Source organism: Pezoporus wallicus, unplaced genomic scaffold (assembly GCF_028554395.1).
Source record: "Pezoporus wallicus isolate ANWC-B61680 ecotype Strahan unplaced genomic scaffold, APGP_CSIRO_Pwel_v1 contig_6217, whole genome shotgun sequence".
In the NCBI taxonomy this organism is placed as follows: Eukaryota; Metazoa; Chordata; class Aves; order Psittaciformes; family Psittacidae; genus Pezoporus; species Pezoporus wallicus.
Window position 1 is genome coordinate 1380149 of NW_026637336.1, and position 26326 is coordinate 1406474.

The 26326-nt window shown below is 50.4% G+C and overlaps 1 protein-coding gene across 2 annotated transcripts in view; it reads left to right on the top strand.

The window, feature by feature from the left end:
* GPC3 (glypican 3) overlaps positions 1-26326 on the top strand; it is a 134996-nt gene that overhangs the window by 56392 nt on the left and 52278 nt on the right. For both annotated transcript variants that reach the window (XM_057404896.1, XM_057404897.1), the window contains exons 3-5: positions 1390-2084; positions 21282-21415; positions 23873-23998. In XM_057404896.1, coding sequence (XP_057260879.1) covers positions 1390-2084; positions 21282-21415; positions 23873-23998 — 955 coding nt within the window. The remainder of the gene's footprint in view (positions 1-1389; positions 2085-21281; positions 21416-23872; positions 23999-26326) is intronic.

The window sequence follows — 26326 nt, forward strand, 5'->3', positions numbered from 1 at the left end:
TGGGTGTCAGTGACCTGTCAGCTCTGAGGCTCTTCATTGTTCTTAGCCTGTTACGAATAGTGCCCTGGAGAGGAGGACACAGGCTGGTAGAGAGAAAGACTTTGGTTTGCACTGGTGGCTTCCCCAAACTGGGGTGTGTCGGTATGCTCAGAGTCCCAGCCTGGTTTGGGTTGAAGGGACCTCAAAGCCCCTTCAGCTCCAACCCCTGCCACGGGCAGGGACCCCTTCCACTGGAGCAGCTTGCTCCAAGCCCCTGTGTCCAACCTGGCCTTGAGCACTGCCAGGGATGGGGCAGCCACAGCTTCTCTGGGCACCCTGTGCCAGCGCCTCAGCACCCTCACAGGGAAGAGCTTCTGCCTAAGAGCTCATCTCAGTCTCCCCTCTGGCAGGTTAAAGCCATTCCCCTTGGCCTGTCCCTCCATCCCTTGTCCCAAGCCCCTCTCCAGGTTTCCTGTAGCTCCTTTAGTTACTGGAAGGCTGTTATAAGACGGTTTTAATGTCTCAACTGAGATGTTGGTTTTGCATGTATGGGTATGATATTTTGGAAGCCTGGTGAGGAGGGCTGTAATCAAGGGAATAACTGCTGCTGCTGGAGGCATTCCTGTTTGCTCTGTGCAGGAGGAATGGGCAGAAGGCTCTCAAGTCTTTGAAGGTGGAGAGGGGAAAATGCAGCCTGGCTTTTCCTTGCAAACTGACGGTCCCTGAGCTCCATGGGGCAGTGTGGCACAACCTGCTGTGTGAGAGTGGTCCTAGCTGGGCACCCACGCTGCATCTCTGGAACTCAGCATCACTTTGGACCACGGAGCAGCACATGTCCAGGGGCAGATGTAACTTTGAATGTTCAGTTGAAGTGAGCCTGATGAGTTCAGGACGGCCACAGCACTACAGGGGCTTTTCAAATGGCTTTGAGGACACTTTGTGCAGGGCTGGTGCTGGGGCAGACTCCAAATATCCTGGGTGTGATTACACTCCTATAAATATTTTCCTTTTCATAACAGAACGTCAGCATTTACTGTTTCCTGATTTTAAACACTGGTCACTTTGTCAACCATTTATCTGTGTTTTAAATTAAGTCTGGAGATAGGATTCCTGTTAATATCAAATCGATGTGTAAGGGGGGGAGAAAGAAATTGCAGTCTATCCCTTTTGTGGGATCAATATTTCCTTTAAAAGCTGAAATGCAAACTGGATCAGAGAGTTTTGCCGTTTGAAATGGAGCTGGTGTTAAAGAGCGCACGGGTTTCCCCTGAAGATGGGTTTGCAGCAGGCACGGCTGCCAGCCAGTGTGTGACCCAAAGTGGGCAGGATGGGACCAGCCTTTGCAGCAGCAATCCCTGTGTCCGAGCTCATCTCTTCATGAACTCTTCCCTTTTCTGTTGTGTTTTGCAGAAGCCTTTGAGATTGTGGTGCGGCACGCAAGGAACTTCACCAACAGCATGTTTCGGAGCCACTACCAGAGCATGGGGCCCAGAGCCCTGAAGTTTGTCGGAGAACTTTTTACTGATGTCTCTCTGTACATCCTGGGCTCCGACCTCAGTGTCAATGACATGATCAATGAGTTCTTTGACAGTTTATTCCCTCTGGTTTACTCGCACTTGCTGAATCCCGGCTTCCCCGAGCCCTCCGTGGAGATGGCTGAATGCCTGCGGGCAGCCAGGAGGGACCTCAAAGTCTTTGGGAACTACCCAAAGATGATGATGACGCAGGTGTCCAAGTCACTGCAGGCCACCCGAGCCTTTCTGCAGGCTCTCAACCTGGGGATTGAGGTGATCAACACCACCGACCACCTAAAGTTCAGCAAGGACTGTGGCCGAGCCCTGCTGAAGATGTGGTACTGCTCACACTGCCAGGGGCTGCTCCTGGCCAAGCCCTGTGCCACCTACTGTGCGATGGTGATGCAAGGATGCTTGGCGGGTGTCATAGAGATCGATAACCACTGGAGAGAGTACATCAGGGCTCTGGAGGGGCTGACCAAAGGCATGCATGGCATCTATGACATGGAGCACGTCCTCCTGAACCTCTTCTCCTTGGTACGGGATGCAATCATCTACGTGCAGAAGAACGAAGGAAAGCTCTCCCCAACTGTGAGTAGCTCCATGAGCTTGCTGCCGTGGCAGGGCTGTTGTGTACCACAAGCTCTGCATGTTGAAACCAACCTCCCCCTTTCCTCCAGCCAACAAACCCTAAATGCTCCTATTGCCAGCTCCTTTCTCCGTCCCCACCTCTCAAAAACTTCTGGTAGTGTTTGAAACTGGGGTTTGTGGGCCTGGGATGGTCAGAGAAGGACCGTGGGAGTATCAGCTTATGGATTTTGTGTTGTGTGCCATTCAGCCAGCAGCACTCTCCTGTGCCATCTTATGTGCCACCTCTGCTTGGTGATGGCCTGAGATGTACCACCGCAGCGTGCAGGCAGGACTCATGTGCAGCACATGAGGCTCCAGGGTTCAGAGCAGGACACTGCTTTCAGCCTGCATGCCTCAGCCCCTTCCTGCAGGAAACCCCTGTTTCACAGCAGCCTGCCAAACATCTCTCATGTCCCCAGGACCAGCTGATAGGCTCCAAGAGCCGTGGCTCTGCTGGGCTCAACTTCTGCTGCCATGGAGCCAGGGCAGGGTCTTCCCCCATCGGTCAGAACCTGCCAACCCTCTCTGGAACAGCAGAGGAGCAGAGATGTAACTGTAGGTTTAGCTTGAGGTCAGGTGAGATGAAGTCATGTTAAAGGTGTGATAATGATGTATGCAGGAGAGAACACCCAGCTCAGCTCTAAGCCCAGCTGGGACTTCCAAGGCAGTAAGGATCAAAACCTGCTTCTGCTTGTAGTGTGAGCCTATTTCATCTCAAAGAGCAGCCGACATATTCAGCTGTGAGCAAAAGCATCCAGGATGCTATGCACCAGCAAACCTGCTCTGCTTAGTAGGTGCTAAGGCAGAACAGAGCCCTTAGGTGCTGTATGGCTGGTTTTGCAAGCAGACCCATGTTCATTGCTGTACAGTCCTCAAAGGAGAAGTGTTTGTCCTCCTTTTTATTGAAGGTGTCCATGTATATGGTGAAGGAACATGACTATCAGTTATATTGGTGAATACTGAGACCTTGATCTCCCTACAGAGAAGGTGTTTGTGGGACAACAAGTAGCTGGAGTGTCTCAGGTCAACACAAGCCATGGCAGTAGAGCCATCATCTGCCCATCCTCTGCCAAAGCAGAACGTTGACTTCCTTTAAAATAAGAAATCGCTGAGCATTGCAAAACCACTCGGTGCTTTCAGACTTACAGAGCTGTTTGGATTCATTACTGCCTTACAGAGGTAGTACTCAGCTAAACGTAACTCCTCTTGGTTATTTAATACTTACTGGTTCTTAGTGATTTGCTCTAAGGCAGTTTTTAGCTATAGAAGTGTAGAGGAACAGAAAATCTAAGCCAGGCCAGCCAATTGTCTGGCAACTGGCACTGAAAGAGAATGGCCACTGGGTTTTTCAAGCTTACTTTTCAAACACCAGTGCTGCTCAGCTTGAGGCTCTTCCATCAAATCTGAGCCCAGAGCAACTTCTTCAAGTGAAGGGCTGAGCTGTTCATAGAGAAGTAAGACAGTACTGGCAGCGCTGACAGTCTGAGCTCCAGCCCTGCAAACGCCTGATGCTGATGGCTGGTCTGCACCTGGGATATGGAGTGAACATCTCTGCCCATGAGGGCTAAAATACAGGTTTACTCTTTAGCTGTGCTGGAACGGAAGTTTTTCTGTTAATCTTATCAGCACATATTGGGTTTCAAAGACTCTACTGGTAGCAAACAGTTGTATTTACTGTTATCCTGTAAATATGATTGGTTTTAGACATCATCATCAGATCAAAGTCTAAAATGTCATGAGAGTTGTCTTTGAAAATGTGGGATTTTGCTCTTGTGCTGGCTCCTCCTGTCAACCTCTGTTATTACTGACCTTGGCCACCACTGCTTCTGTAGGCAGAGTTCAATGCACATGTATGTTATTAAGGCTAATGACAGGTTATTTAATTGTCATTAAAATCCTCTGGAAGTATGGAAAACTCTTCCATGCCCATAGTGATTACAGCCTGAACAGCAACACCACTGTCCTTGCCTGTCCTATGGGCTGCTTTGGTTTCTCACAGCATTGGTGGCACTTCTGTGGCAGCAGTTTTCCTTCCTGGTATTTCAGGTCTTCGGGTGCATTACCTGACCAAGCATCCTTCCTCCAAGTGGCTGCTCCTCTGTCCCCTGTCACCCACCCCCAGACTGGGTGCAGGCATTTGAATGAACCCCTTCTATAGCTTGCAGCAGGCCTGGCTGCCAAGGGCAGGTGAGTTGAGCTGCAGAGGTGTTGCAGGGCCTCCAGGCAGGTTTCGGAGGAGCTCTGCAGTCCCCGCAGTGAGGAGTCAAAGTTGATCTGCTTTTGGATGCTGTGTGCCTCCAGGCATGCACCTCGATGTCAGCCCGCGCTGGTGCTGTGCTGCTCCCTACCCAGCAGTGGGGAAGAGTGAATTCACTAGGATGTCAGCGGGCAGTTCCCATCCCAAGCCCTGCTTTAACAACTCATTTGGCAGGGATGGATGGGGTGTGTCAGAGCTATATTATTTCTACCCTTTATTTGTTTAAAAACCTTACCCCTAATATGTGCTGTTAAAATAGCTCACCGGGGAGCCTGACTCTCGGGGCAGAGTGGGGAAATTTCTGTCTAGGGCTGTATCTCTGTTAATTTTCCTATCTGCTGTATTTTTTCTGGTTGAAAATGTGCCTGGTACATCCACCTCTTGTGGCTATTTTAATCCTGAATGCAGAGGAGAGTGATTTCAGTCAGTCTGTTCATGCTCTCTGGCACAAAGACAATCGGAGGGATGCACTACACATAAACTTCATCAAATATTCAATCCCAGCCCTCTTGAAGTTAATGCTTTATCTGCTGTTGGAAGTGCAAGAGAGACAATAGATATGGGTGTCTTACATAGCCAATAGTTGATCTCCTCTGGGGTTAGAATCACAGAATCACAGACTGGTTTGGTTTGGAAGGACCAACCCCTGCCATGGGCAGGGACCCCTTCCACTAGAGCAGCTTGCTCCAAGCCCCTGTGTCCACCCTGCCCTTGAACACTGCCAGGGATGGGGCAGCCACAGCTTCTCTGGGCACCCTGGGCCTCACCATCCCCTCCACTTGGCCATCAAGCTGTTGACCCCAGCTCTGGCTGTTACCATCATCAGCTCCTCATCCACTGAATGGGTCGAGGTCTCTACCTTAAGCCAGCTCTATAGATGCATTTGGAAAGGTTACAGAATTGAGGTGTGAAGGCTGCTGGATTATATATCCAAGTTAAGGATTTTTTTCTCAACCCTCTTTTCCACCTCTGTAACTCATCAAGGTTTTGAACGCATCCCAGCAGAGTGGGAACCACCAGCAGCTCCCATCATAGTGAGACACGAACCAAAACACGTGGGTGGCTTGTGAGGCTGTACCATGTATTGCATGTGGGGAGGAGGATGCGCTGCAAGTGTGACTCATCAGAGAGAGGGATGTGGATACTGGCTGCATTAACTTCTTTGTCCTGCATGCCCAGCCCTTCGGATGCGGGTGGCAGGATTTCTCCTGCCCTTTAGCTGTGGTGTGGTGCGTCTCCATCTGGACATGGAGCTAAAGTTGTCTTGAACAGCAAGATATTATCCTTGGCAGGGCCTCTGTGTGTTAGTGTAGGGTCAGGCATGGAAGATGCTGTGGAGCTGATGTCTGGGAATCATACAATCACAGAATGATTTGTGTTGGAAGGGATCTTAAAGCTCCTCCAGCTCCAACCCCTGCCACGGGCACAGACACCTTCCATTAGAGCAGCTTGCTCCAAGCCCTGTCCAACCTGGCCTTGAACATGCGAATGCAGTGATTTCCTTCTCTTACCAGTAATCCCCAGTCAGGGCACTGCTATGCTTGCTTCAAGCTGAAAAGGGAAATTGAGATGAGCTCTTAGGCATCACTTTGTCCCTGCGAGGGTGGTGAGGCACTGGCACAGGTTGTTATAGCTCCACAGAGAGAAGCAATTTGCTCTATTGCAAACTAGTGTATAGGAATTTGCAGCACCAGCAGACGCACAAGGTTGCAAATCAAGAACAGGTAAGTGAAAGGACTTTTAGCACCCAGGGATGAAGATGTCACTGTCACCATAGACAGCGACTCAGGGCATTTGTGAGCACAGCCGTGCAAGGGTGGTTTTCCCTGGATGCTGCCCGGGAGCTGCTTTTGGAGCTGGCTCACCTGGAAGCTTCTTTGCCTGGTGGGTTACAGCAGCAGGGAGCTCCAGTGAGCTTTTCCTGCCTGCTAATGGATTTCTTTCTGTGCTAGAGACTTGTGAGGAAAGCTTTGAAACTCCAGTGCTGTTCAAGAAGTCGTTCCCTTTGAGATGCCAAAGTCGTTTTCTCTGTATTTTTGATGCAGGTTGCTTTCTGTTGGCATCACTCCTGGGCTGGACGTACAGCCTCTGTGTTCTCAGTTTCTTTATTGGCCAAGTTTAACCCTCAGGCTGTTCTCTATTGCCTACTGGTAGCCAGCTCAATTTTTCACTTACAGCTGGAAAAACAGGGGAGGGTTTGGTTTTCAGTAAGCTCAGACCCACTCATAGTTATCCCAAGGTGTGTTTAGCATCTTCTTTTGTTAACCATTCTGTGAGCGGTGGTGGAACATGACTGAGAAGGCAGAGGTTAAAGCAAGCCCCTGTTTCTGCTACAGGCAGGAAGCAAACAACCTGCTCACCGAGGGCAGTATCAGCGAGGTGATGAAAGCACCTCAGTTCTATCATGATCAGTTGTCTGAAGAGGTTTCAGATTGTAAAGATTTTCTGGTAGTTGGGAAGCAAACGGCAAGGCACTGAGCTACGAGGTGTTGATTTTCATATAGAAATCCCCATGTTGTTGGCAGCTTGGCTGGTGCTGAAAGAATAAGGGCATGAATTCTTCATGCCTGCAGTTTTGCAACCCAGTATCAACGGTTTTTATCCAGTGTGATGCTCCTGGCCTTAAATCTTTGGTTTGATGTTGAATTACAGAGGAGCAAATTAAGGGTCTGCATCTTGTTTTTGGAAGGTGCTTTTGGCATGGATGCTCTGGACCATCCCTTGCCTCCGGCATTGAATATCAACATGGGTTTAATTTGAAATAGCACTTGATTTTGCTTCTGTCTGTAAACTTTTGCATTGTTCTCTCCTTTGTTGCTCTCCCTCTGTCGTTTCCACTGGACGTGCTCTGTCCTCTAGCGCCTTGTGCCATTGCAATGGAATTTGCACTGATGCTTTCTGTTTGTTAAATGAAAAGTAGAAGGTAGCTGCTAACAGCTTCCCCTCCTCCCTGCACATATACACAGCAGCAAGGGGGGCATCCTTTGACAGTGCCTTTAATGCCCAAGCCAGCTTTGCACTGAAGCTCACAGGAATCCTTTCATTGACTTCAGTCAGAGGCAGATCACTCAGCTGGTGGCAACTTCATCCCTGCTGTGCAGCTTAGAAAGAGCTTTTGAGGCTACTGCATCTTCTGGGAGGGAATCTCATACATTGCCCACTGAGCCTGGCTTTATCTCACTTCACATCACGTGTTGGTTTGCAGGTTGCACGTGGTGGGATATCTTGCATCTTTTCTGAGCTGAAGTCAGAGCGAGCCCAAAGATCTCATGGAGATGTAATTACTGGTTCTGTGTACCTGTTTGCGTGTACTGTGCCTTGGCCTCTGCCTAGTTTCAGTGGAAGAGCTGATTTGTTGTGCAATGGACTCCCAAGCATTTAAAAATATACTTGGTTCCAACATGCCCTGGCATTATTAGGAAGAGCTGGTGGAGGTAATGGTGCAGGATGGGGTCTTACCAGTTGGAAATGAGGGTGCACAACTCTCCAATAGTGCATCATAGAATTAATAAGGCTGGAAAAGACCTTTAAAAGCATTAAGTCCAACCACTCCCCATCACTGCCAAGGCCACCACTAACCCATGGCACTGAGCACCTCATCTACGTGGTGTGTGAACACTTGCAGGGACGGTGACTCCAGCACCCTGTTCCAATGCCTGACCGCCTTATGCAGCTTCCTTCACTGCACAGAGCATCTCTATTTCTTCCTCATTTCTCTTCTTTTTCCTGGCTCCCATCACAGCTGGATTTGGCTGCTGGACATGGGATATTTTGGAGAGGAGAGAGCTGATGGCTGTGTCACCCAGTCCAGGCTGTGTGCATTGCAGGAGGGGCTGTACAGGGGTGTCTGTTCCTTGGGCACTGGGCTTTGAAACTTCAAACTGCCTCACTTAGTAATAAATTGTAATGATCAAGGACATAAAGTGAGGTCCAAAATAGATAGGATTTAAGTGGAAAAACCACGAGTTTCAGGCTGAACCAAAGATCACAGCATTGGAAAATTCCCTCTGGGTGTCTTGAGGCTTCTGCTGCTTCAGGAGCCATGGGAGAGGTGCTGTCCCTTGGGAATGGGGCACAGCCCCTTTGCTGGGGGGTGTTCACAGCTGAGCTTTGCAGCCAAAACTCCTTCACGTTTAAACCAGCCTCATGCTCAGGGTCCTTGCTGAGATTCAGATTTGGGTTACCTGAAAGATGCCACCACCTGATGCATGGCAGAAACAGGAGGTTTAAGTCTGGGCTGAGCCTCCCGAGGAGCCTGCGGAGAAGCTACATTCGTGCCATGAGCCGCCTTTCCTTTTACTTAGCTTGGTCCAGACTGTCCCTGCAGACAAGCCATTGTCCTCCACACTTACTGGGGAATCAGGGAACTGCCTCTGGGATTCGCTCTTAAACTGGCCACACGTCTTTTCTTTCCGCAGAGCTAAAACCTCCAAGTAGCATCCCCATGGCCACGGCTGCCTCGCTCGCTGTCCTGATTGCTGCAGCCTCTGCAACCTCCATTAACACAGATGTCTTATTAGCAAAATATATTCTGGCCCATTTCCTTTCCTGCAGATTTTTCTCCTTGCTAAGTCCAATATCCATCTCTTTATGCTTTTTAAGCTAAACCCTCTTTTGGCCTCATTATCCGTGACTGCAGTTTCCACTACGACCTCCATCCGGGGTCATTTGCCGGGCATCCTTCATCTTAACCACGCTGAGTTTACTCCCAGTGACAGTAACCCCCATGAGTGTTGCTGCCTTAAAACTAGGACTAACTCTCCTATTAGCAATGCTGATGAATGAGCAGAGAACAAACCAGAAACTTAAAAGCAGCCCTCTGCAAAGCAGCAATAGTGCCCAGAGCTGCCCAGGTGGAGCAGAGGCATCTTGTTTTGTGCTGGAGAGGATCAGTGGCTGGGTTGCAACGAGCCTTTTGCTTCATTCTGAGTTCCCTGCCTGTGTGCTGTGAATGATATCATTTTTGCATCTTATTGTAAAGTGGCTTTCGAGGTACCAGGCGTGAAAGATGCACCCCTACAAATACATTTAACTGAGGGAAAAGATTACAATGAGCAGTTGAGGCAGGTTTTCACAGCACCACAGAATCACTGGGGTTGGAAGGGACCTCTGGAGATCATCCAGTCCAACCCCATCTGCTGCAGCCATGCCCCCCTTGCTGCCAGCAGACCTCTCAAGCAGTCCTCTTGACCTCTTTGTGTTACTGAAGAATGAACCAGTGGCCTTTCCCATCCCTACCTCTTGTGTTGCTCCACTAATAACCCCCTGAGGGCTCAGCCCCTGCTCTTGGAGGGTGAAGTTTGCTGCTAACTGCGTTATTCTGCCAAAGACTCTTTGGAGTGGGAGCAGGCTGGCTGCAGGAAGCTGTGCTGATAGCCTACAGCTACTTTGGCAGAGTTATTTCTGTTTAGAAAGGAAAAATGAGGAAAGAAAAGGAGAAAAAAAAGAAAAAGCAAGCTGTGGCAGTGGGGATTCAGCAGTGCTTTGTGCAGAGGCATCTTTGAAACACAATCGATTTCCCCACCTCATTCTCTTTCCAGTGGTAGGGATGATGCTCTTAGCCACCGACCTGGAGAACGTGAGGGAGCCTGGTGGTTATTGAGGGTAATATGGGGGCGACTGATGTGCTGTGAGTGATGTCTTCCTAAAGCTTATTAGCTTTTGGATTGCACCTATTGATCTGTATCAGTGCACAAATAAACTTCATGCTGCCACTCTCCAGAGCACCAGAGAGCAGGGATTTCTGTAGATACCTCAGCTGCCTGTGTGGGTCTTTAAGTCAGAGCAGCTTCCAGTGTCTGAAGGGGGCTACAAGGATGGTTGAGAGGGACTATTCTTCAGGGCCTGTAGTGACAGAACAAGGGGTGATGGGTTCAAACTGAAACAGGGGAAGTTCAGGTTAGATCTTAGGCAGAAGCTCTTCCCTGTGAGGGTGCTGAGGCGCTGGCACAGGGTGCCCAGAGAAGCTGTGGCTGCCCCATCCCTGGCAGTGTTCAAGGCCAGGTTGGACACAGGGGCTTGGAGCAAGCTGCTCTAGTGGAAGGTGTCCCTGCCCGGGGCAGGGGTTGGAGCTGGAGGAGCTTTAGGGTGCCTTCAACCCAAACCAGTCTGGGATTCTGTGATCCATCCTCTGTCTCCTCCCCAAGAGACAGCCCCAAGACCATGGAGCAGAGGCTGGGATAGCTCTGATCAGCACCAGTAGCTCACAGGAGATGGGCACAGAAGGGTTTGCCCAAAAGATGCTGACAAATGACCAGAGTATCTCTAGCCTTGCTTCATCCAGTTCCCATTGCTGGTCAGGAGCACTTCAGTAGCACTTCCTACCTGAAGGTTTTGGTGCAAGATCCTTCTCTTCAGGAAGCTGCAGCAATGCCCAGCTTCCAGCTTGCAAGCTTAGTGGAAAGTCCAGAAGATGCACAAAAATACATATACAAATGCACTAAAAATAGTCATTTTTTGGTTTTTCCTCTAACATAATGCTCCCCTCGTCTCCTTTTGGAATTGTTGCATATCAGTTTATTGGAATTCACTTCTCATAATTAAATCCTAGTACTCGGTTTGACAGCATTAAGAAAGGTGTTGTGATAAACTGGAATTAATTTCCTTGCTGTCTGCAAACAGCCTATTGTTGAAGGAGTCACGTTAATATATTTATCAGGCAGATAATACGGCATTGCAACGAGGTTAAAAGTGCAGAGCAATTTCCATGATAAAGCTATTCTCAATCAAGCAGAAGCTCATCTAATGCTGTAAATCATTCTTTAATTCAATTGTACTAACCACAGTGCATGTACGAACAAGTGGCTCAACAAAGCGGGTGAAAAAGCCCTGCAGATGTTTCTGTCTTCACAGAAAAGAATGATTTACATTCCCAATAAGCTTGATTTGTCTCTGGGAAAAACCTAATTCCTTTATCATGAGCAAAAATCTGATGGGAGTGGTTTTACCTTGCCTGCCATCTTTTGGGTAAATGATCTTGGTGCTGACCTTTAACTGGATGAGGGTAGGACTGACTGTCAGGGGGAAGTATTACTGAGCATCTGGTACCTTCAAATGAGACCTTGCAGGGTGCCCAGAGAAGCTGTGGCTGCTCCATCCCTGGCAGTGTTCAAGGCCAGGTTGGATGGGGTTTGGAGCAACCTGTTCTCTGCTGTGTAGAGGTATTTTTACCCCTTCCTGTTAATAACAGCTATTACACTTCTAGTTTGGGCTCTGCCTGGTGAAGCCCACGGCATTGCCATGGGGATGAACCTCACCAGAGGATGCTGTGGCATTGCTCTGGGCTCAGCTCGAAAAGAAACGCTTGTCATTTTTTCTGCTGTGAGGATATTCAGCAGCTTAAACCCCATTCAAGTGATTTGGTGAGTCTGGTGCCTGCAGCATTGTTGCTTTAGCAGGAAGTGGGCTTTGGAAAGGGAACGGTGGATGGAGGGAGCTAAAGTGGGCTTCTGGTGGGGAGTGTGTGTTATTCCTATGGGGAGGTTAAACTAAGTAAGCTTGTGGTCATTTGTAAGGGACAGGCAAGTGGGGAGGAATTTCAGGTACCAAACCCTGTCAGGGTTTTCCATTCAGCACAGGAAGTGGGGATGGCATCTTATAGTGGAAAAATGCTATTAGCGGTGTAAAAACCTTTGGGATGGTTTCAGTACGAGCATTTATTGAAGTATAAACCTGTAAATCTGCATATACCTGAGAGGTGGCAAGCCAGGCGTTGCTTTTGCCTGCTTGTTTTAAAGTTATAGCCTTGTGTGCTCTCTCTTAAACAAATACTGCGCTCGCTATTGGATTGCTGATAGAGAACTAATGGAGGAGATGGGATATCATTGGGAAATTCTTCTTCCCTGAGATTTTATGAGCAGCAATTTGAAAAGAGCCGTATTAAAGTCATTGAGGAACAAGTTAATGCTGCGTTTCTAAGAATATTGCCCTTCTACTCACAGATTATACTCAAGAATAAACAGTGTACAGTAGCTAATTGCTGCTTGACACATCCCAATGGCTTTATCCTTCGAAATTTGAATGGGTCTGGCTTAAAAAAAGGGCACGAAAAAAGTCGCGCAGTAACATTTTAGTTATTAACGGATGTATTGCTCAAAGAATGAATGAATTCTGCTGATGGCTTCGGGGGGGGAGCTGGACTGGTAGGTATTGACCACATTTGCAGCCCAGCTGACACAGCTGCTGTTAAATAACCTATTACAGGCCCTGTCTCCGGCTTTGCTGGCTCACGTTCCGCGCTGATGGCAGGTATCTGGTTTTCCTCTGCAAATTAAGCTGCTGGGGATTCCTTTCCCTGGGATTGTTCCTTTCTGTAGCGCCGGAGGCACAAACATGGAGCGATATTAAACCCACAGAGATCTGTGAAGGGAACCATTAACCAGGGAAGAGAAGAGCAAGCACTCGGTGCCTGCCTGGAGCCCAGCTTGGCCCCAGCCTCTTTCCTCACAGGGAAGAGCTTCTGCCTAAGAGCTCATCTCAGTCTCCCCTCTGGCAGGTTAAAGCCATTCCCCTTGCCCTGTCCCTACATCCCTTGTCCCAAGCCCCTCTCCAGCTTTCCTGCAGCCCCTTCAGGCACTGGAGCTGCTCTCAGGTCTCCCCTTCAGGAGCCTTCTCTTGTCCAGGCTGACCCAGCCCAGCTCTCTCAGCCTGGCTCCGGAGCAGAGCTGCTCCAGCCCTCGCAGCATCTTCTGGCAAGCTGGGTGATTTGGTGCTCGTGTTGCAACAACCGAGTCAAGTTTGGAATCTCTTCAGCCTCTGTGGGGAATCATGGTCCAGAAGACACAGCAGCAGCCTGGATCAGGAACAGCCTCTGCCATGCTCCCACATCAGCCACACAGAACGCTGGGCACTTGGAGCTTCTCCATTAGCCTGGCTCCAGGTACTGTCACTCGTCACCCTGCCTTTGGTCAGTCTATCATGATCCTGCTTTTCTCTGGATTTTGCTCCTGCTTCTTCCCTTTGGCTGTTGTCACCTTTAGGCAAGGTTGATGACTCCTTCCAAGAGCAAAGCCTTAAGTTTGGTTGTCTGAGAAACAGATCGAGCCGTTTCTATTGTTTCTGTCTGTATCTACTGTGCAGATGTATTTTAAAACCAGGATGGGTGCATTAGTGATCCATGAAATGTCTCTGCCTGGGCAAACTGCTGAAAATGAAGCAAATGTTCTTTTCTTGCCTGTCCCAGTCAGTTGGTCTGGGCCATGGCTGGGGCAGCAGCCTCCTGCCCTGCGGTGTGCTGCTGAGGTGAGACCATCATACCTGAAATACCACATTTAGTGTTAAATATGGCTTAACAAAACACTGGAGGGAAACACTGACTTGAAAAGTTGTGCTTTAATTATATGTCACGGATTATAAAAGCAGAAAGAACGACTGTGCTCATTGAGTCCGACTTCCTCTCTACCTATAAATAACAATAAACAGCCTTTTGCTCAAACACAAAGCAGCTTTCTTCAGTGGGTGAAACGCTGCATGCTGGGAATGCCAGGAAGAAACAACATCTTGTTTGCATTATTTTCTGCAGGTTTGAAAGGGCTCCGCTCAAGCTGAGGTCACGGTTCCTTTGAGGAAAGGGCATCCTGCCCTGGGAGAAGCTGGGGCTGCACAGGGGTCAGGATGTGGTCGGATGCAGTGCTGGAGGTACCTTGGATGCTGTAGCACATGGGTGGAGCACAGGGCAGCAGGTCCTCCTGGGGACAGGGTGGCACGTCCCAACGGGATTGGTGGTGGCACTGCAGTCTGATTTAAGCTATTTGAACCCTGATGCAGTAGGGGGAAATGCAGATGGGGATCACCCAGCTTCAGCAGTTAGCATCAAGGGTTCAAACCCTTCAAAACTCCTTTGCTTCTCTTCATAGAAATATATTATAGAGTGGGTTGGGTTGGAAGGGGTATAAAGATCACCTAATTCCAGCCCCCTGCCACGGGCAGGGACACCTTCCACTAGAGGAGCTTACTCCAAGCCCCATCCAACCTGGCCTTGAGCACTGCCAGGGATGGGGCAGCCGCAGCTTCTCTGGGCACCCTGTGCCAGTGCCTCAGCACCCTCACAGGGAAGAACTTCGTAGTGTCTAAACTAAATCTCCCCTCTTTCAACTTAAAGCCATTCCCCCTTCTCCTGTCACTATAAGACTGTAAGAAGTCCCTCTCCCATCAAGTCTTGAGCCCTCTCTTGTTTTCTCTGTTGGTGATCAGAGCTGTCTTTGCAGAGAAGAAATGAGGCCAGGGAAGGAGCACCCATCGGTCCTTCCTGGGCCCCGTGTTCGTGCTGTGATGCTGCAGCATCTTGTGATGCTCTACTTGAAGGATGGGCTATAAAAAGGAGGTCGTATTTCCTTCTAAAAACACTTCCTTAATGCCTTTGTGATCTGGAGGAGTTTGAAGACCTGGTGGTGGTTGCCTTCATCATAACGTGGTGTGGCCACTGTTCCTGAGCATGTGGAATGTGTGTTGGCAGCACGTGGGGGGTGTCACCGCAGGCGCTGGTGTGACAGGGACTCTGTTATTTTAAGCATTAGTGTTTGTGTGCATTTTACACATTATAGCGTTGCATTATTTAAAGGTGATGCATTATTAAAGCCTCTTCTCCTGGGCACGGAGAGGAGGAGGTCACTTCCTGCGCTTCCCACTGCTCTGCCTGAGTGAATGAGGATGTTGTCTCCTATGTAATCCTCCAAGGTGAGGTCTGAATAATGGAGACTGGAATCCCATAGAGCTGATTAATAACACCGAGTACTCCATTAATGAGGAATTTCGGTGAAACGTGTGTAGAAGACATCTGTGTCACCATGTTCAGTTTGCCTCTTCTGCTCGAGTGCCTGGAACCAGCGCAATCATCGCTTAGTCAATAATGATGTGCTTCTGAAAACAGAGGCTTGTAAATGCATTTTTATGCCCGTAATCATATTTTCTGCTGTGAGAAGAGTGAGGGAATGGGGAATAGTCTCTTTGCCGTCTTCCTGACAAAACGTGTATAATGATTACAAGCACATAATAGGAATGTTGGTCCCAGCTAAGTGCTGCTTCGCCTCTGTTCATCAGCTCTGGCTGGGGAGCGTAGTGTGATGCTGTGGAAGGCGATGCCATCCCTGGGCCACTGTGGCAGATTTAAATCCCTAATAAAAGCCCTGGGGAAATTAACACGACAAAACATTAACCACAGTCTAAGCATTACCATAGATTAGCATTTTTATTACACCTGTAGAGATGGTGAATGTGCTTGGTTACTACTATTAAAAAGTTTATGTTCTATCCCACATCATCTCAATGTATAGTTTTGGTTTAAGCCCTTTAGAATTTAATTAAGCGGGTTTCTATAGCAGTAATAGACTGTAAGTTCACTTTTATGGTTACTTTGAAGATAAACAGGGTGCAAATGTGTTCTTTATAATGCTAATAACGTGCATGATGTGTGGCAGAGTAAGTTGTAAGAACTGGGGAAGAAGCACCAATGCAGGCAGCTGCGTTGCTGAGTCTTACTGCTCAAACTGGGCTCTGCTGCGGAACGATGCTCAGGGATTCGTGGGCACCAGTTGAAGGCAGCAGGTTTTCTTGAGGTCTGAGCCTGTCTCTTCTGTGCATACCGTAGCAAATCACCTTTCAGAGGCTGTGTTCAAATCAATTAGAAGAGTTAATCGCTTTTCAGTTTCATGTGCAGCTTCTCCCAAAGGAAACTCGGGAATAGGTGTAAAATGACATCTGGGAACTGCAGAGAGCAGAGAAGATTGCAGGAGGAAATCTTCAAAAAGGAGGCTATCCCCTCGAGGGGAAAGAAATACTGTGTCTTCCTGGAGAATGAATCCATAAGCAGAAGAGTGCACAGAGGAGACAAATGGAAACTCCATGTAAAGTTTAAGCAAAGGTCGAATAAAGCAAGCTCTCCGTTAAAGCAGAGCAGAGCTCAGGGACCGGATGAGAAGCGTCAGCAGCAGGTATTCAGCAGTGTCTAATGCATTCTCTTCTCTTCCAAGGGGAAGTTGATTAGCTGGTTTTGTAAATCTTCTGGAAAATTACCTTTAAAATGCTCTTACTCTTCAAAGCGATGCTCAGATTGGTGCTGGGGATCACACATGTGCTGCTCTCCACTCTTTTTCCCCCTGGATTTGCTTGCTAATGTGCAAGGTGATGGCTTTTTGCCCTGTGCCTGGGCAGTGGAGTGGGTTCAACTGGTGGCCCCAGTGCTGGTAAAGATCTCATCCTGCTGTAGCTGGGTTGGGGGTGCTTATGGGGGTTTTGCCCTCCATCAGCTGCACTGCGGCTGTGATGCTTTGCACAGAACCTGCTGCTGTGGTCAGTACTCTCCTTCTGATATGATTCAGAACCCCAGACTGGTTTGGGTTGAAGGGACCTCAAAGCTCCTCCAGCTCCAACCCCTGCCACAGACAGGGACACCTTCCACTGGAGCAGCTTGCTCCAAGCCCCCGTGTCCAGCCTGGCCTTGTAGTTTAACCCTAGCCCGGTAGTCCCAGTTTGTTGGCTTGCAGGCACCCACATGGACCATTGTTGGGCTTTACCCTTGGAGCTGAGCCGGCTGGGAGCAGCCATGGTGGCTGATCTGGTCCCTGCTGCTCATGGTGTGTCATTTCCACGTGGTCACAAACAAGCTCCATGCAGTCCTCTGGCACCTCTTACTTTGAATTAATGGGGAAGCATTAAAGCAGGCTGATAGTGCTACTCCATTAGTGTCATCCCTGTGCTCCTCTCAAATCAATGTTCCCACTAAAGCGCAGCCATTCCATGGCCTGCAGCTCCCGAGGGCATCAGGAACCAGCTGCTTCCCCATCGGGCATAGGGACACGAGGATTGTTGGCCACCAGTGGGCCAGGGAGCTGCTGGATCCCCGAGGAGCTCGGCTGACCTGTGGGCATGGGCTTTCCCTGCGCCTGGAATAAAGAACTGGAGCGGTTGGCAGGAGGCAAAACGTTCCCCTCGTGGCCTGGGTCGCACTTGCAAGGGGGAGGCTGCTGAAATTGGCTAATTAGTGGTTTGTTAATGAGCTGGGGCAGGGAAATGGTGCTTCGGCTGTTACAGTATTGGTGTTTGCAGCTCAGGGCTTTGGGAGGGTTTTGCTTGTGTCCCCTCGCAGGGGGTTATCGGTGACTGGCAGATTCTCTTAAAAGCAAGCAAACCCTCAATCCCCACTGCCTAAACCCTCGCTGCCGTTTGGTTGATGTATTCCCCTTTCTGTGGCCTGATATTTCAGACTGCGGCAGGTTCTGGGACTCTGTGTGACATGAAATAAGAGACTCTTGCACTGAGTACACTTTAGATAAGGACTCGTGACTCTTTAGGATTCCACTGATAGTGTGCGGAGCCCGAGGAGAGGAGCCAGTGGTGCCATTCTGTGGATTTGCTTTGAAGTTCACGTTCATGCTTGTGTGGCAGGAGGCAACCACATTCTGCTGTTTAGTAGTAGATGAGTTTACTGAGTAAACTGCTGCTTAGTAGTAACTCAGTCCTGGTTTTGGCTGGGATAGAGTTAATGCCCTCATAGCTGGTGCAGTGCTGTGTTTGGCTTTAGCCTGGGAAAAGCACTGGTAACACATTGATGCTGTAGTTGTTGCTCAGTAGCACTTACCCTGATCAAGGGCTTCTTGTTTTCCCATGCTCTGCTGGTGACGAAGGGCAGGAAGCACAGCCAGGACTAGCCAAAGGGATATTCCATACCATGGAATGTCATGCTCAGTCTAGAAACTGGGGGAAGCTGGCAGCGAGGTACCGATTGCTGCTCGAGCCAGGCTGGGTGTCAGTCAGCGGGTGCTGAGCAATTGTACTGTGTATTATTTGTTTTTGGGGGGAGTTTATTCCTTTTTTTTGTTATTTCCCTTTTCATCATCATTATTATTATTTATTATTATATTTTAATTTATTTCAGTCATTGCATTATTATTACCTGAACCCTGGGTTTTATCTCTTTCCAATTCTCCCATCGCATGGAGGGGCAGGTGGAGCAAATGGCTGCGTGGTACTTAGCTGTCAGCTGGGATTAAACCACAGCAGCATCACACCTTTTCCTTCCCAAACTCTGAGGCTTGTGTCATCCTTCCCTGTCTGCCCCACAGGGCCATTTTGGTGGACTTTGTTAAACTTCGAGCTTGCTTTAAAATAGGAGGAGACTGGGAAACTGGGTTCATGTCTTGCAGCAGGGACTCAGAAAGGGGGGAAAGACTGAAACAGGGTTTCTGAGCTGCTGTCCTTGGACCACTTGTGGGCCAGCAGACTTTGGCAGATGGTTTGTGAAATCCTTCTCTCCCCTCCCAGAGCACACGCCACGCCGGCCCTGCAAATGAGCTGCAATCTGTTACTGCTGCCTGTTCTCACTTTAGTTAAAGTTCACATCGCAGCCGGGTTGTTGTTTGACTAAAATGTGACAATCGCTTTCACCATGACTTTGCAAGATGGGCTGCAGGGTTGGGTTTTGTTCCTGAAAACATTCCTTGGTCCTTCAGTAGATAAATAAGTGAAAAGTTGGATGCTCTGCTCAAACTTTCCACCTTCAGATTTCATCTGCTGACCCATGCCAGCCTGTTTGTGGTTTCATCCCTTGCAGGAGCCTGTGGTACCCAGAGGCCATGCAGGGCTGTGAGGATGCGGCTGAGCTGCATCACTCCTTGCTGGACCTGGGAGCAGAGGGGCTGTGATTCCTTCTGGAGACAAGGCAGCTTTGCTGTTGGAAGCACGCTCTCGGGGGTGCCATTGTCCCCACTGTTGCTCCGGCCCTCCCCGTTCAGTGCATCTCAGCATCCTTGATCCTGGACTGGCTCTTCTCTTGGGGTTCAATAGGCTTCATCGGCTGAAAGGCAGGCTTTGGGAAAGGGAGGGGGGGCTTTTCACAGAGCTGGGGAGAACCAAAGGGAGTCATCACAAATGGCAGCTTGAACTATCTGACCTTTTCCCACCTCTCCTCTGCTTTCCGCGCCCATGCAGAGCGTGGCTGCAGCGATGCCGCTCTTGTGGCACTGCTGCTTCTGTGCTCACCGTCCTGTAGCTCCGTGTACCTTGTGTCTCCCCAGGGTGGCTTCATGGCAGGTCTCATGTGTGATCTCTCCTTGGGCATCTTTGAGTGGGAAGGTCCACAGACCCCTGTGCATCCTCACAGTCTCCTGCTGATCTGCCCACTACAGGGATGGTGGCACCGGCCAGCCCAGAGCATGGAATGTGCAGCCCCATTCTGCAACAGTGGAGTCTTGGGTATCCCAAATGCCCTTGTCCAGATCTCCTGCTGCCCTGTAATTTCCTCCTAGTCCTGACTGATTGCATCAGGGGACTACCTGGGAATGAGGGATGATAGGAAAACCCAAAAGGCAAAGAAAACAGCCCAAAATGTAGCATTTTTCTCATGCCCTTCTTCTGTTTTCAAGCCTGCTGCCTGATTCAGGGAAGGCAGTAGGGCTGATACATTCTTCTGCAAGACTTGGTTTGGCAAGGTGGAGAGGAAACACAGCCAAGGGAGGGCAGTGGAGACAAAAAGAGGTAAGATGCTACAGAAACTGCTCCCAGGGCAGCTGCAGGAGCTGCTTTGGCAGAGGGAGCTGAGGGGGCAGAAAGGACCGGTGGCAGCATCTCTTCCTACCACACCGTGGACCAGAAGTGGCAGCGCCCAGCTCCCAGGAGGTTTCTGTTTTACTCTTTGGTGTACAGCAGCCTGAGCAAACAAACTGGGCTGCTCTCGATAATGAAAGAGGTGCCATTACTAATTCATTTGCCCACTCAAATGCAGGATGTGATAGAACAGAATTAATCTCTGCTCTTTACACATCAGATGCTTGGAGCTTTGGTCAGCAAGTGTGCTTTTAGCCTCTGGTATGCAGCTACCTGGAGTTTAGCTAGCTGTCTTGGTTCAGTGTGGTGTGAAGATAAATGAGGTGCTGCAAGGAACAGGTATTTTATGGGTACGTGGTTGCCCCGAGCCTGGACATGGGTATGGGATGAGGCTCAAGGAAAGAGGGGTTGCTGTTAGCTGCGGTGTCTGTGGTCCTGGCAGTCAGAACCCAGCACGCTGAGCCCTGCAGAACAGCACAGGGGTCCTAAAGGTGAGTCTCTGAGTGTTAGCAGTGCCTCAGGGGGGGCGACACGACACAATTGGAAGGAAACTGCTGCAAATCCACGTGCAGCAGGGACTGCAGTGGCAACCATGGTGCTGCTGGCTGAGTCTCAGGACAGTGCCATGCGGGAGAGCTGTAATGAGGTGGTTTGGATCGCTTCCCTCACCACTGCCTCACTATCACCATCATCTCTATGCTAATGAGCTAATTTGTGTCATTAGCACAGCCCTGTTAATCAAGACCTCCCGCGCTATGACTCGGCTGTAGCCACGCTGTTTGCTGTATTTTAGGCCCTGATGGTTTTTCATTGGTGATGATGTGTATGATGCTTGTCCCCGGGCACCTGGGAGCCCACTCAAGATGCACAACCGGGGTCTAAGGATTTACCTTCAGTGTTACCTAAAAGCCTGGCTGAAGAGGTGGAGCACAGTCTTGAGATGCTGTGGCTTTCAGACAGGGAGGATCAGGGAATACCTCGAGCTCTCACCTGCCAGCATGGGTTTAATCTGACACAGGGAGGTTTGCTGGTCATGCCTGCAACCCAGCAGCCTACATTTTAATCCTACCTGGGTTGAGAATCATCTCACATGTAGTAATGTACTGTGGGGTTTGATGGCCACAGAGGCACTTTGACGCCCAGAAATCTTGCCTGAAGTTACCTGCCTTCCCTCCCACATGGTATGTGTACAAGAGTGGCATTCTGTCCTTAGGGCAGCAGTTTGCCTTCAGATGCTTGTGAGAGATGGGGATGGTGGGACAGCAGAGCAGCTCATTGCAGGCACCAGTGCCCAGCTCAGCCGTGTTCCCACAGTGTTCCCGGTCCCATCCCTCCCTCATGCTGCTGTGTCTTGTGTGTTCCAGCTCAGCCGGCTGTGCGGCCACGCTCAGCAGAGGCAGTACCGAGCAGCCCGTTACCCCGGGGACCTGTTCGTCGACAGCAAAGCCCTGAAGGCGACTCGCATCGAGCAAGAGGAAACTTTGGCGAGCAGGAGGAGGTGAGCGCTGGGGCTGCGCACGGTGCCTGCATGGGCTGCAGGAGCGGTCACCGTGCAGCATGGCCCTGGGGAACCAGATGGAAGAGCTCCTTATTTCCCTTACCTATAACCCTGCAGCTGCTTTGGGCTCTGACCGCCAGCGCTGCTCTGCAGCTGGCTCTGAAGTGCAGCGAGGTGTCCCCGTGTGGTTTCTCACCCAGTGTGTCTGGTTTGGTTTTAGCCTGTAAAAGTGCCTCCTGCATTTCTGCACCCAGGTTCACCCAGCAAATGCCTCCTCTGGGTTTCTGGGGTGCTTCAGTGGATGCTCATAGGTGTTGTTATAGGTGGAAATGGTCACTCGAGGCTGAAATGCTTTGTGCAACACTGTGTGTAAGCAAGGAGGACTCATTTTGCTTCCTTGTGCAGCCTGATATAGTAGTTTAGGAATGTTAACAGCCTTTTCCTGATTGTTTCCCGAGTGAAGCAGGTGCCTCCACTGCTGGCACTGCACCCTGTACTCCTGCCCTCTGTAAACAGAAGCTGTAGTTCAATGAGCTCACATTGGCGTGCCAGGGAAAAGCATCCCCCCCCCTGGATCTGGAAGCACACCCAGAAGTGTGCGGTGCCTTTCCTGCTGGTTGAGTACAAGGAAAATCCCTGGGGAAGAGAACCAGGCTTGGCAAGTTTTGGAGCTGGGGATAGACTGAGTTGGATGGATTTCTCTTTAAAGAGTAACAGGGCCACATTCTTGCTGCACTTCCCACAAGATACAGCACCGGGGCCTGCATTCCTCTGTTGTCTCAACACGTTGGAGGGTTGCACAGCCCAGGCTCTGCCAGAGATGTCCTTTGAGACTGGGAAGTCCAATGAAACCTGCTGCAATGAATTCCGTGAGCTCAGACTTGCAGGTACAGAGGAATTTCCCCCTTTCCTTCCCCTCCCTGCCCGGTGGGGAGCTCTGCTCCCAGGGAAGTTCTCCCCAGCACTGCCGGGGTCTGTGGGACAGGGAGCAAGGCAGTGCCTAGGATGTAAAGAGCTGGGTGTGATGGGCAGTGTAAGACTTGTCCTGTTCGGGGTTTGGCATAACTGAAGACCCAGGTCTTGCCTCAATTTGGCTTTCAAAGCAGTGTTGGCTGGACCGCCGTAAGCCCAGCGCAGGAGATGCTGCGGGGGGTGGTTTGTGCAGGAGGGGAATGTCTGAAGCACCCCTCCGCTCCACGCAGGGGGGTTGTGGGCTGAACTCCCACCCCCTGGACGTGCTCTGGCTCATCCCGCAGGCTGCTCTTAGCGGAGAGGCAAAGCAGAGCAGCACCGGCTGCCTTTGCGGCGCTGCTTCTCCTTGTTTCGCCTGCCACCAGCTGGCAGCCGGGGGCCTCGGCTGGATGGAGGGGGAACCCCACGGCATTCCCAAGCAAAGAGAGGCAAAGAGGGATGGAGGGAGCTGGGTGCCTCCTCTTGGTCCCAGCCTGCCCTAGCTTGCTCTGTCTGACAGCAGCTTCCCACAGCCGGCAGCGCATGGAGTCCCACCACTGTGGGCACCCAGGAGATGCCCGTGACAGTGATGCCAGCAAGAGGTGTTGCTCCCTCATCATCATCCCCAGAGAGGAAGGAGGCCAAGAAATAAGCACTTGCCAAAGGGGAAAATGTGCTGAGCCCAAGCCAGGAGGCCGTGAGGCCAAGTCTTACTCCCTCCAATCACTGCTGTTCATGTGATCATCTTTTTCTGCCATTTACCTGGTTAAATCTGCCAGTATTTCCCAGTGACAGCTACTGAGTGCCCCTGAGGGGACGGACCTGGGCTGTTGGACGGACACATCCCACCCCTGTAGCCCCTGTCCCCTTCCTGGTGGCTGTGGGAGTCCCTGGGGTCAGCCTGTGTCCTGGCATCTCTGCACTGAAGGGGACCTGCAGGGGATGGAGGTCCTTTGACAGTGCAGCATGAAACCCAGCGTGACCCATCTGCACAGATCTGTGCTGAGCATCTCTGCTCTGCCACCAGAAATGCCACCTGCCCTTGCAGGGATGTTGAAGGGCTGATGTCAGGCAGGCAGAGTGACAAGGCTGTCCCTTCCTGAAGGGCCTCCATTGCTTCCTACAAAGCAGAGAGGACTGCTGGCAGCCTGGGCACTTGCTCCTCACATGTACTCCATGGGCTGAGCCAGCAGCACCTTTCCCTAGGTGCAGTGAGAGCACAGAGGGTGTATATGGCTCTGGTGTGCTGCACGGTTGGGCTGAGGTTCTGCTGCCTCCCGTCTCAGCCAGTTTTGCCTTAAGAAACAGGGATGAATGAATGACATCAGGGGACAATGCCAAATGCTGCTTGAGATCAGAAATAAGACCAGTGTTTCATGGCTTGTTTGCACCCACTGCTTTCACGCTGTGTTTGTGTGACTACCCCCAGTGCTTAAAAGGCACCACAGAAGAGGCTTTTCTCTTTTCCTTTTAGCTGAACACCATTTTTTCCCCCCTTTCTTCCAGGGAGCTCATCACGAAGCTGAAGTCCCATGGCAGTTTCTACAGCAGTTTGCCAGAGTACATCTGCAGCCACAGCTCTGCTGTGCAGAACGACACTCTTTGCTGGAACGGACAAGAAGTCGTGGAGAGGTGAATCCCCTCTCCCTTCCCCTGCATTGCTTGTCTTATACTAACCAGGCAGTGACCAGGGCACTGCTCCTTCCCGTAAAAACCCCGTTGCAGAGCTGGTATCCACCAGTGGTGCAGCGCAGATGGATGTGCAGGCTGCATGGAGAGGAGAAGTGGTTGTGTGCTGCCCTCCACTGAGCTTTCTCCACTCTGCTCTGGAAACCCTGCAGCAGTGGCTGGCTTCGATTGGGATGGGTTGGTAGCAGGGAGCCAGAGAGAGGAGAGCAGCAGGAGGGTGCTTCGTGGTGTGAGGGGTAGCGATGGGGTCATTACCGCCATGCTGCATTGGGATGGGGATGTCTCCAACCTGGCTCCGTGCAGGAGCATCCCCTGGGAGTGACAGTGAAGACCACTTGTTGGGGTTTTGGCAAGGAAAACCACCTTATTGGGTTTTTCCTTGGCCGTAGCTCTGTGCTAGTGGTCAGGACCACTGAGGCAAACAGCCTTCATAGCATAAGGAGGAAGGAAGTGTCAATAGAAATGAAGGTTTTTCTTGCAAAAAAATCTCCTTTGGGGATGTTAAAGAATGTGGAAATAGAACTTAGGAATGTTGTTTTTAGAGTAATAAATAAATCTGCTCTAATCACCCTCATTTTTGCAGAGCATCTTTTGCTATTAAGCAGTTTGCAGAAGGGAAGGAATAGCAATAGGATCAGGAAGTGGTGCAATGTAAAGATATTAATTATGCCTAATTGCTCAGTACCCTCAGGTGGTAATTAGCCTGTACGTGCAGTACTGACCTAGAACACCAAAGGGACTAGAAGAGCATCAAGCTATAGTTTGAAACAAAATTGCACAAGCATCTAAGATCACACAGTTGATACAATTCACTCACTTTGCCTCAGGAAAACTGTGTCCTCTAGCTGTACTCATACCTGGGAAATCTGGAGTTCCTATTCCTAAGAGAGAAGTTGGAAAAGAACAAGATTATTTCAATATTGGCTCACTGATCGTTAATTACAACTTCTTAAGCAGTGCTATGAGCACTGCAGGGGAGGATGTAGGATGAGGTCTTTGGTTAGGACAGTTCACTGGGGCCATGACCGGTGTCTGGTCCAGGTCCTGCTGATGCCACGACTGGGTGAAGTGGCAGCAGTGGAAAGGTGCTGAGTCCTGACCTTCCTACAAACATAAGTTTGGAGTGACTTGCAGGTTAACCATAGCTTTAGATGATGCATACCTGCAGCTTTCTGCTGAGAATGCTAGTGGACAGTCCACAGTCCTAAGCCTAACAGGCTAAGATGTCACCGAGGTCCCTGCTGCAGTACAGTGGTGTTGGTGACACAGTGCAGCAGGTCACGTAGGTGCAACAGTGCATGGAGAGGAGAGGCAGGGAGACGATGGAGTGTGTGTGCATGAAGGGAGCACCAAGATTTCAGGCCCTTTAAACTGAGGATTAAGTTGAGGGCTGGAGCAGCTCTGCTCTGGAGCCAGACTGAGAGAGCTGGGCTGGGTCAACCCATACTGGACCTTAGAGCAGCTCCAGTGCCTAAAGGGGCTCCAGGAAACCTGGAGAAGGGCTTTGGACAAGGGCCTGTAGGGACAGGCCAGGGGGAATGGCTTTAACCTGCCCAAGGGGAGACTGAGATGAGCTCTTAGGCAGAAGCTCTTCCCTGTGAGGGTGCTGAGGCGCTGGCACAGGGTGCCCAGAGAAGCTGTGGCTGCCCCATCCCTGGCAGTGTTCAAGGGCAGGTTGGACACAGGGGCTTTGGAGCTCCTCTCCCAGAACCCAATTGCAGAACATCTCAAACAGAAGCAAACATGCAGTTAAACTGGTCTCTAGAGCCCTTGCACTGCTTCACGTGGAGCCAAACCTGCCTGCTTCACATAGTCAGACTTCCAAGTGCGGCGGCTCCTTCTGAGAGTCTGGGAGTATTCCTGGAAACCAGGATCATGTAAGGTAACGGTAACCACCAGCTTCTTGAAGTCAGTGTTTTCCCCAAGAGGGAGCCAAGCAGCTGCTCGCTGTGGAGGAGCCCTGTCACAATCACAAGCTGCTCTGAGAATGTGCATCGTGCGGGAGCGTTTCTGGCATGCCTATAGCGATTCTGATGTGCACTTGGTGGTCACAGAGCTCCATCGTGCCGCTTCCTGCAAGGAGCCCGCTGGGTTTTGAATATCTGGCTTCGATTTCAGACGTGGTCGTTGTTGCACACGTGTCGCAGAGGGAAGGGCCTGCTTTTCTAGGTTTTGTGCTTGTGGAATACGCTTTGCATCTCAGTGTTTCCCCCTTTGCTTCGTTGGGTATTGGCTTTTGCACATCGGAGCTTCCTGACTGAAAGGCTGGAC